General features: G+C 44.2%; 1 protein-coding gene across 1 annotated transcript; it reads left to right on the forward strand.

The window, feature by feature from the left end:
* Positions 1 to 4341: 4341 nt before the first annotated feature.
* On the forward strand, positions 4342 to 11109 carry TLR4 (toll like receptor 4). Its single transcript, XM_030000880.2, has 3 exons — positions 4342 to 4773; positions 5591 to 5757; positions 7038 to 11109. The coding sequence occupies exons 1-3, from the start codon at positions 4651 to 4653 to the stop codon at positions 9295 to 9297; spliced, it is 2550 nt and encodes an 849-aa protein (XP_029856740.1). The 5' UTR covers positions 4342 to 4650; the 3' UTR covers positions 9298 to 11109.
* Positions 11110 to 11672: the final 563 nt, after the last annotated feature.

Below are 11672 nucleotides of genomic sequence, written 5' to 3' on the forward strand. Positions count from 1 at the left end.
TCAAGAGAACTGGGGGAAAGGAGGTGGAATATGCAGGATAAGGCGAAGCCACAGTAATACAAAACATATGTAAATTAGGCTACAAGATACCATAATAAGGATGTAATGGAGGGGGAACGAAAAAGAAAATTAGTCCTATTGTTGCTTCAGTAGCAAAAGCTAGCTTCGGTCTGAGGTGGTAAATCCACCTTTCTTAGGGTGGTGGAAAGGTAATTATACTCCTTCTAAGCACAGGGCATTTCATGCCAAGGCACTGTGAACGTCCTCACATCGATGGCGACAGTGAATCCCCAGCTTTGTGGCCAGCCGAGGGGCGACCATGGGTCATCTGAGGCAGAAGGGGAGGGAGCTGCTGGGCTGCTTGCTGCCAGCCTGTCTCTCTCCAGGGGTCAAGGGAGCTCCACCACCACTCACTGCCTGTCCACGAAAGCTTGGCAAGCAAGTCTGGATGCCTCCACCATCTGTGTGAAATCCTTCCAACCATTTAGATTAAACATTGACTTCAGTAAAATGTAGGGCTCCTAACTGACCTGACATAGTCCATATGGAGTAGCTGCCACAGATAGTGACTATCCTGACACTGATTAATCACTTCTTCTAGTTGTGTATTTGTCCCTGGTTACTTGACACAGTTCTTCCCTAATAGCTTTTGAATAGTTCTGGGGTATTCACATGACCTTGGCTTTGGGGAATACCCCATCTGATGACACTCATTACCTATTTCAATGTAGGCTTGGCTGCTTTTCATCAAACTAACTTGGACACTAGCTTTTGGGGTTTTTTTCTTTCCCCTGTGTACACCAGTATCTGTCCTTTGCTGCAATGGGAAACACCTTAGCTATGCTGGATTCTCTGGTTTAGGTGGCACCATTTACAATGGGCTGGGGCTTGGTCTGTGCTACATAGCATGTAGACACTGTCTTGATTCCACCTCCATGTCCTTACCTGTCACTTACAGTCACAGGCATGACAAGCATTCTGCATTACTGATGCTCCTTGCTTTGAAACTAGCAGTTAAATGATCTGTAACTAGAGTCAATCATTGCTCAGACAGACAGCAGCGAAGCTGTCTAACACCCCAAACTAAATGCAGAGTTTCTCTCTCAATCTGAATGTTGTTCTCTTCTTCAAAGATACGAGATCCAGAAGCAAAGGCAATAGGTCTTCCAGGCTGATCTTCCATCAAGTGTGAGATTATTACACCCACTTCGTATGGAGAAGCGTCACAAGTGAGAGTTAAAAGCATCAAGGCATTCTAGTAAGGACTTGTTCTGATGATACCAGTTTCTCAGCTCCTTCACCAGCCTTGGTGCAGGGTGCGTGTGGTTCAGCGCTGTCTCTATCCAGTGTCTGCCAGGTCAGTCAGGGGTTGCTGTGTGAGGCGGTGACTCACCAGTTCCGGGAAGCAATGTGTTTGTGGAATTTGCAGCAAAAGGATCTTAAAGCAATTTTCAGACATTTTTTTCCCCGATTTTTCCTTGCGATTTATAGCAATTGTTTTTCCCAGCAGAAAGGCTGGGAAAATTCAACATACTGTTAAATTTTTGAGACATTTCCTTTTGCTTTTCCTATCCACTCAGACAACTTTTCAGACTTGGACAGGTGACTGACTTGCTGAGTATAAGGACTGGCGATGTGTCAGCTGAACCTCAAGGACTTGGTAACTGTATACACATCCCGAGCCTAGACCCCAGCTGCAATGTGACATGATTTAAACTTAATTCACCACAGGTGACTGCTAAGCCCAGTCATATTAGCTGAAACTGTGCTAGTTAGGAACGCAAATATAGCCAGTGCTGCAACCCATCTGAGAGCAATACTGGGTCAGCTGGTGTTGCCCGACAACATGCCTGAGCTTCTCAAGTACTTTGGGAAGTTCTTGAGGTCCTCCCCATCTCTAGCTCCACAAATACTTTGTTGTGTAAGTGCCAGCATCTTAGGAATGATCTCTCCCGTCTGATCCATGACTCACAACCAAATAGTTGTTACAGGTGGTCCTTTCAGTTAAAATAAGACCTGGTTTGTTTAGTCTTGAAATAATTCTTGCCATGCTCCTCAGCCTCCATTTGCAGATAGACTTGGGGAACTGCTTAGGATGACTACTGAGGAAAATATATCCGCTCTTCTGGGTAATAGCTGTTGATCCACATGTGATACTGGGTTAGCTGTGACCTTGAAATCACCTTAGATACAGACAGCCCTCTGCGTTTTCATGACTATCACCAGTTGTCTCATCCAAGAGTTTAGCTAACTTTTCTTTTTGGCTGGAGTTTACACATTATTTTCTTTTAATATAGGCAAGGACAAGATGTTTTGTCAGTCCAGCTACACTGTGGCCATCTTATGCTATGTAATACCTTGCTTCAGATTACAGAGGTTGAGTATACGCTGTCTGCTGTTGTGTTACTTATATTATAATAATGTTCAGGAGAACAAAGATTACTTGGGCATGTGTTTTTAGAAACACAGATTTTCTGTAACACCTCCTTTCTAAAAGATCTTTGATGATCCCACCAGTAAATTGCAGCATAGTGAATCACGTTTCATTTTAGATGTTATTCTTGTCACTTTAAAGGATTCCAAATAATACTTTTGTTTCTTGTGAACCGAAAGAGGCAATTACACAGACATTATGGCTTTCTACAGTCATTGCACATTGTTGCATGCAAGCTGAAGAATATGAAGTTAACCAGCATTGACTTTCTAAACTGGTGGCTGAGTTTGATTTGCTAGCTTGCACGTTTTCTGCTTGTGCCCCATCCCCTGCAGTTTCTATATGATTTGTCCTTGAGCAAATTACTATGGTTATTGTGAAACTGTCCCTTGTGTTAGAAGCAGCACATTCTTTGAACGTCCTTCAAGCCGTACTTTCCACTTGACCCCTGAGCATGGCTGTTGGACCGATTTTGTGATGCTCCCAAACCCTCCAGCATCTTCAGTGAGTCTCCATTGAAATGGTAATTTCTGGAGCATACTTCAGGCTCATCTCAGCTTTAGATAAAAATTAAATGTGGATTGCTTCATTCTGCATATTGAATACTAAAAGATGCACTCATTTGTCCTCTGCAGACACATGATGCTCTGCCAATTTCCTTAATCCAGGCACAGAAGCAGTCAGCAATTGTTTCCACTCACTTTTGATTCCATCTGTAAAAGGAAATACCTGCAATCATGAGAGGCTTTTCAGAACAAGGATTTTGTAGAACTTGCCCAATTTCAACAAACTTTTTGTCTGCTGGCTTAATGGGCACTATCTGTCTGCACATCAGAGTATCAGTTTTAGTCTCCATTGTGCTGCCATATGTTTTTCATTGCAGAGATCATCTGTTATTTTAGGATTTCCCCATCTCTCAGTGGCCCTCTACTGACCTGCCAAAGAAGTCCAATCCGCCTCCAGTCATATTTTAAACTTTTCTTTATGAGTGGATTGCTCACTGGAATCATACTGCAGCTTATATTTAATATTAATTTTCACAGACTTTCATGTGCAGTCATTGCCTGTTCCATCTACTTCTAGACTAGTATCCCACCCCCACCTCACATTTTTGCAGCCTCTCTGTCTATGTGGTGTTAATAATACGCAGCAACCCTATGGCTGGATCCCCAGTAACACTTCTTAGTTATCTACAGAAAGACAGGAGTAGATACATGAATGCACTACCATTTATCAGAGTAAATGAAGGCAGGGAGCTTTATTAGAAGGCTCACAGCTGATTTAAATTAATATTGCCAACTGTGAGGTTTTACAAAGCTTCTTCCAGAAACAATAGCTGTGTCTGCACCATAAATTAAAGACGGTATTGAGATGTACTCACTTTTGTAGCAAGGCATCAAACACAGATTCAGGCGTGACCAGGGCAGATAGCAGCTCTAAGCCCAGCTGGGGTGTCTGTGCCTCTCCCAGCTTGCTGCCCCCAGCAACCCACCCACCCACCCACCCAAGAAAAGGGTGAGGAGGGGCGTAAGGTCCTGGGCTCTGACTACTCTATGAATCTCTAGTATTTACTCCTTGTGCCTGGCCATGTGCAGCTTGTTCCTGCGATAATTGTAATACTGAGCCCCAAACAGGTGGATAAAACCTAGATGTATGTTCATAAGAGGTCAGCCATAGGTAAACCTGTTGTTACTTGGCTCAGGAAAACATTTGCCACAGCTGAGTACTTCTCCACTACTTGCCAGTGTGGTGTAGCTGGGAGCATGGCAGGGGTACAAAGGCAGAGTCATTTGCTCTATCCAGTGCATTTGACTTATGGGATGTGAAGCACGACCTTCCAGAAATTGGACTCAGAATTTCCCAAAGTTTCCCTTTTTTTGCCAATTTGACCAGAGCTAATCTGAGGCAATCAAGTGACACACTGATACAATCCATATTCTTCTTTGATTTCTAGTCGAAACTATATCTCTCGTTACTTCCTTTTTTCTTTTTAAAAAAGCTTTTTTTTTTTTTTTTTTTTTAAACAATTGCAAGAACAGCAATTCACTCAGAGCATGTCTAAAAACCAGGCAGCTACTGGTTTCACTTCCCTCCTTGGTCTCTGCAACTCTCAGTGATGTGCAGTGAGAAGCAGGAGTGGTGAAACACAGTCCTTGGCATTTCAGAAGGTTTCTCATTCCAGGTCCTTGAGTGATACCCATGCTGCTTTCTCCTGCATGCCTGGCCCCCTGAAGATGCCCAGGAGAGGATCTTTTGCCCTGTGGACGCTCGTGGTGCTGCTGCAGCCGGCGCTTGTCCCATCACAGCTGGCAGGCTACCTCCTCAATCCCTGTTTGGAGGTACGTGATCTCTAAATGAGCACAAAATCCTTCTGTTTCTCTGGTGCAACTTTTCCCTCTGCTTGGGAGATTTGTGCATCAAGTCTGTTGTGTGTTAGTTGTCTTACAAAAGCCCATCTTTTTTCTAAGGCTGTTACCAAGGCAATTGAATCGTTTGAAGTAAATGCTGGTCTCAAAAACATCTGAGAACCAGAACCAGCAGCATGAACCATTTTTCTTGTTGCCTTTCTGTACCCCTGAGGTTACTGCAGTACAGTTAATCTAATAGATTATGTTTCCCTTGGAAGAGATCCAAGCCTTGTCTATAATTTCTGCAAAATACAGTATTTTTGCCTGATTTGTACTGTAGAGTGATTTCACCAGTACCCCAAGTACCTGGCACTAATCAACTGCCTTTTGCAAACTTTTGCCGACGATTATTATTTACAGAATAACTTCGTTTAGAACTGCCTGCTTATCTGCAGTGTAACAAAGCTGAGAGCTGATCCTGGACAGAAGATGCATCCTTGCGTGTTTGTTTTGCTGGCTCTCGCAGAGGTTGCTGCCAGTTCATCCATAGCCTCAAGGAACACTGTCCTGTAGTTTTGCACCTGCTTCAACCAGCAAGAAATGTAGCTCTTTCTGAAGAGTAGGACTGGTTCTATTAGAAGTGGGAAAAATGCTTAGGATATATAAGATTATTTCCTAAAACTCAGGGCAGCTCATTTAGAAATTAACTACAAGGTTAGTCATTCTGCTCCTGCTTTCCTGACAGTGTAATTTTCTCACACTTCATAAGAGCAGATGTTGACCATGATTGGATCTGCCACTCTTACAGGTCATCCCTAACAAAACTTTCAGATGCATGGGACTGAACGTCTCTGGAGTTCCTGCTGAAGTCCCAAATACCACCCAGAATTTGGATCTCAGTTTCAGCAATCTGAAATCACTGGGGTCAAATTATTTTTCATCAGTCCCTGAACTTCAGATTCTGGATCTTACAAGGTAATCAAGTCTTTTATGTGGATACTGGTTAACCTTGTTCACCAGCTGGGCAGCCGTGGTTGCTTATTTTGAGGTCTGTTGGTCTTGGCTGTTCATTTTTTTTTGCTTGTGACTTTATCCCTGTGTCTGTCTCTCTGCACATCCCCATGGTCAAGTGATATACAGCTTTTACTTCAGTTCCGGAGTGCATACTCTCTGCACAGAGCTGGATCTGTCAGTCTGATCTTGTAGGTTGGGATGTGAGAAGGAGAAGGAAGATGTTTTACTTCTCTCTGAACAAGAAAAATGTCAGACTTTTCACTGTTACAAAAACTCTGAAGTGGAACATCTAGGGTGAGCTGTTTTTCTAATCAGTTAAAAAAAAAATAAAATGAAGGTACATTCATTTTCCAAAAGGCTGTTTTAAAATATCAACATATTCTCTTTTCCCTTCTCACATGTCTGGGGGAGGAGATGGGGGAGGCTTATTAGCAAATTTGAATTGATGTATAATTTCCATTGACTTGAGACAACAGTTTCTCTGGGTAAATTGTTTCACTGAAAAATGTCACTCAGTCCCATCACAGTTACAGCTCCAAAGTGGCTGAGTGGCAGAGCAGGTTTGCTGTAAGGCACTGTCTGGAATATAAAACTAATTTTGCTTGAATTCATTGCTGAATGGATTTGGGTCTCAAATTCTGGATCTTCCTATATGAAACCATCTTTAGGTGGCCACCCTCTTTTTCCCCTCTTCCTTTCCTCCTTTAGAGCTGACATAGCCTGGGGTCTGTTCCCTCTCGGATATTATCAGCAAAACTGCTGACAGAGTTGTGAGTTTCGCCACTGCTGCATCATGCTGGTGCCAGTGGGACTGCCCAGATGTGGCTGAGGCACAGTCTGAAGGCTGTGAAGGTGCAAGGTGTAAAGGAGTGCTGTATCTGGTTGGCTCTGCCATCAATGATGGTTATTACCATGTTACTTTGGCCTGAACAGAAAGCTAGAATTCTTCTTTCCTGGTGCCTGCATGAATTTTTGACCTTCACCGTGACTCAACATCTCTTGCTTTGCAATTGAACTTCAGATTTAGAGAGGGAGAAGGAAGTGAGAGAAGGTCCTCTGCTGTGGAAGGGTTCCCTTTGCACATTCAGGAGTGCTGGCTCTGCCCAGCACAGTAAAGCCAAACGAAGCCCCAGTGTGAGGCTGAACCTGAGAATGTTGCACCAGCGCTTAGTGCTGTAGCATTAGTGAACATGAAAGGGACAGTGTTTCATGCACATTTATTCTCTTTTCCTGGCCAACAGGTGCCAACTCCATACAATAGAAGATAACTCCTTTAAGGATCTTCATAAACTTTCCACCTTAATTTTAACTGCCAATTCCCTCCAGTACCGGGGGACAGCAGCCTTCTATGGCTTAACATCTTTGAAAAAACTAGTGCTGGTGGAAACCAACATAACCTCTCTGACTGACCTACCCATTGGACACTTGCATACCCTGCAGGAGCTGAATCTGGGCCACAACAACATTGCTTCATTGAAGCTTCCCAAGTATTTCACCAACCTGACCTCTCTCAGGCACCTGAGCTTTCTCTCTAACAAGATCACATATATCTCCAAAGGAGACCTTGATGCCCTGAGGGAAGCGAACAGGCTGAATCTCACATTGGTGCTTTCCTTGAATAATATAAAATACATACAGCCAGGGTCCTTTGCAAAGATTCACCTTGGTGAGCTGGTTCTAAGGTCCTCTTTTGAGAACTTCAATGTGATGCACACTTCTCTTCAAGGCCTGACTGGTTTACAGGTCACCAGACTAATAGTTGGAGAATTCAGCAACAGTCAGAGACTGGTAGACTTTCAGAGCGGACTCTTGAGTGGACTGTGCCAGGTACAAATGCAAGAGTTTGTCTTAATCTGTTTCAGGGGATTTGAGAATAACACAGACACTCTTTTTAACTGCATAGGCAATGTCTCCAGTATTCGGTTGGTGGACCTCCAACTTGAAGAGGTGTCAGAGGTTCCTATGTTCTCTCAAGTGAAACAGCTGGAATGCAAGAAATGCAAGTTTAAGGAAGTGCCTGCCGTGAAGCTGTCTCTTTTCAAGGAGCTGAGAGTGCTTCGTATTACCAAGAGCAAACACCTCAATAGCTTCCAGCAGAAATTTGAGAGTCTGAGTAACCTGGAGGTCATAGATTTGAGTGAGAATCGCCTCACCTTCACTGGCTGCTGTTCCCCTCAGTTTCACAAGTGTCCAAATTTGAAACACTTGAACCTAAGCTTCAATTCTGACATCAGTGTGACTGGAGATTTCACTAATGTAAAGGATTTGTTATATTTGGACCTTCAGCACACAAAGTTGTTAGGTCCTGGCTCCTACCCTGTCTTTCTATCCCTTCAGAAACTCATTTACCTTGATATTTCCTATACCAGAACTCTTGTTAAATCCCAGTGTACATTTTGTGGCTTGAACTCTTTGCAAGTGCTCAAGATGGCAGGCAACTCCTTCGAGAACAATAAATTGGCCAACAACTTCAAAAACCTAAGTCACCTCCACACCTTGGATATTTCAAGTTGCAAATTAGTACAGGTGGATCCAAGTACATTTGATGCCCTCTCTGAACTAAAAGAGCTAAACATCAGCAACAATAAGTTGCTGAGCTTTGATCCCGTAGTCTACAAGCCGCTCCGAGCCCTCACAGCCCTGGATTTTAGCAACAACCAGCTGAGTGTTCTGCTGGAGTCAGCCCTGGAAATCCTGCCTGATAGTCTGGTCCAGTTAGACATCTCTCAAAACCTGTTTGAATGCTCTTGTGTATACTTGAACTTTCTGAAATGGATCAAGGAAAAGCAGGAGCTACTGCAGAACAAGGAGTTGATGATATGCCACACGCCTGCATCCATGAATAACGTAAGCCTGTCAAGCTTTGATCTGTCGTCCTGCCATCTCGATGCAAGTACAGTGTCATTCTCAGTGATCACGTTGCTTGCTGTAGTGGTGTTCCTTTTCCTGATTTACAAGTACTACTTCCAGCTATACTACTCATTGGTGCTGCTCAGTGGGTGTAAACACTCTGCAGAAAGGGGTGACACCTATGATGCATTTGTTATCCACTCCAGCAAAGACCAAGAATGGGTGATAAAAGAGCTGGTTGAACCCTTAGAAGGAGGAACACCTCCCTTCCAGCTTTGTCTTTACTACAGGGATTTCCTACCAGGGATACCCATTGTCACCAATATCATCCAAGAAGGTTTTCTGAGTAGCAGGAATGTCATCGCGGTCATCTCTACTAACTTCCTGGAAAGTAAGTGGTGTAGCTTTGAGTTTGACATTGCCCAGTCCTGGCAGCTTGTTGAAGGAAAGGCTGGAATCATCATGATTGTACTAGAAGAAGTGAATAAGGCCTTGCTGAGGCAGAGGCTGGGGCTGTCCCGATACCTGAAGAGGAACACCTATCTGGAGTGGAAAAACAAGGAAATAAGTAGGCACATCTTCTGGAGGCAGCTGACAGGAGTCCTGCTAGAAGGCAAAAAATGGAATCACGAGGCGGTGAAGCTCATGTGAAGAGAAAGAGAGATCACTTCTCTCCTATCTCCCATCCTGGCCATGGCTGATGGCTGGTGCTCAGGAGTTGGTTCTTCTGCGGCTGTTCAGAGTTGGAGGAAGTGGATGGAGGCACTGTAAAAGCACTACAGAAATACCTGCCTTGCTGGTGACCCTTTCTCAAGGGAACTTGCAAGCTAAGGAGTGACAACAGCTAGAAGAGCTGCACATGCCTGAGCTCCATGTTTGTCTGCAGCTGTCAACCAAAGCTGGTCCAGCAATCCACACAGGTCTGGTGGGTTGGTGAATAGGCGGACTGCTCTTACTGTCATTTGTCTGCCTCTGAAACTGAACTTGCATCCTGGGGCCATTTACCCAGTGGAACTTCAGGGTCCGTTGCTTTGAGTGGACCCCAGGATCTCCAGGGGAGAGCAAAGGTGCAGGATTCTTGGCTCTAAAAATGGTGGGAAACAGAAACAAGATTTGGATCCTGAAAGTCTTGGGTCCGCCTCCTTAGGCACCATGACTCAGGGGAAAAACCCTACAGAGAGAAATGGGATGCCCTACAGCCATAAACCACCTGGCAGCTACTCAGTGCAGCTGAGCAGTTACGTTGTCAGTGTGGGGGGAGGTTGCCATTGGTGGGAAATTTCCCCAACATGTTTATTTCAGTTTTCTTTAGACCAAAACCAAATACTGAAACCCCCAAATATTTCCATCACCTGGAACTCTTATTTATATCCAGATTATGTAGCATTTGAGAGAGTGGTTTGAGGTTTTCTTGTGGGATCCAAAAATCAGTGCGACCAGAAGAAGCCATAGAAATGCTTAACACCTTTAAAATCGAGGTATTTCTTTGCTCCAACTGCTTCTCATCATCCAATGTTTTTGGATATACTGTGTGGGACTGCCCTATATGAGCAAGATTGAGCCTGAGCAAAATGTTTTGATGTTTACAGCCAGCCAGTTCTAGCATAAGCTTTTCCACTCTCTGGACTAGCCTTAATTCTGTTGGAAGGTGCTGTAGGAGCTTCCAGCCCATGGGTTGAAATGGACTTCGGATATGTTCAGACCTAGCAATGAGGCTGAGAGTCCCTCTTCCTTTCCCCCATCACATTGTGGCAGCCTCTGGTCCTGGTAGGCATCTCCACATGTGTGGTCAGCCTCTCCCAGGGTTCAGCTGCTAGGTTGAACAGGGCGGTCACTGGACGGGAGAGTTCTGCCTTTGTTTCAATAAGAACGTGCCTGACATTTTGCAGGGAGAAGAGATAGAGGAGAAAAGTCTGGGTTAGCTAAACTGAATGTATCCCAGCACTGCTCTGAATAAAAGGAAGGAAAGTCTAAATGCCACTGAATCGTATTACAGAGCACTCCATTGATGTGTCGAATATTGAATAGTGTTGGAGTATTGCTCTCTATTTATGAAAGGCTTTGGTTGGGATTAATCACTGAATTACTCTAGTTTTAAACTTGCAAATCCTTCTATAATCAATGACGTTCTACAGAGGGAAAACAGAAGCAATTGAGTGGTGAATCAGATCTGATATTTATTCAGAAGAAAGGGCCTGATCCATCTCACTTTTCTAAGCACCAGTCAGCGACATCTCCGTGGAAGCCACTGATAAGTGAGATCAACATCAGACACTGTTTGAAAAAGAGGGAGAGCTAGTTCCAGGGCTTGCGCTGGCAAAAGCTGAATCACAGTTCCCTCTCTCTGTGTGGTGTCAGTAGTATATTGGGATAACACTACCAAAAAACCCCACAGCCCTCTCTACGTTTTTTTGTGACCCATGAGACGAAGCTTTAATAAAACTAAGCCCGATGCTGTGTTCACTTGCCCAGAATGTTTGTTTTGCATCTACTAAGTACTGTTGCAGCAATTTCCAAAGTGCGGTGCGTGCTCCTTACCTCTGCTGTGATTGACGGGTCCTGAGCGCTGCATCTTGCCAGCAGACCTGCCTCCTCACCCAGGGGCAGAGGCTGCTGGAGCTGGGGGGGGGGGGGGGTGTGCACTAAACCAGGGCACAGCTCGAGGTTCCCTGGATTGAAGCCAAAGGAAAGCACGGACGACAAAGCAAATATTAGCCTGGATTTCAGCAGCTACAAGTTAAATTGGAAAACAAAAGAAGGAAAATTAAATGGGGTGGGAGTTCCTGCTCCTGAATTGAGCAGCACTGAAGCTGCATTTCTCCCTCACTCTTTCTCTCTGTGGCTCCTCTACAAAAAATTGTGTATATGTATTCCTGGCACAAAGCACAGAGTCCTATGATTCTTAATTGTAATTATAATAATGAGTTTCAGAAAGCCTGCAAGTGGTTCTGGGCATTATAATAAGGGGTTAGGACAGTATTGTTTAAAAAGCGAGTGTTTGTTGAATATCAAAGCAATTTCAGGAG

The sequence above is a fragment of the Aquila chrysaetos genome, chromosome 24 (genome assembly GCF_900496995.4).
Source record: "Aquila chrysaetos chrysaetos chromosome 24, bAquChr1.4, whole genome shotgun sequence".
In the NCBI taxonomy this organism is placed as follows: Eukaryota; Metazoa; Chordata; class Aves; order Accipitriformes; family Accipitridae; genus Aquila; species Aquila chrysaetos.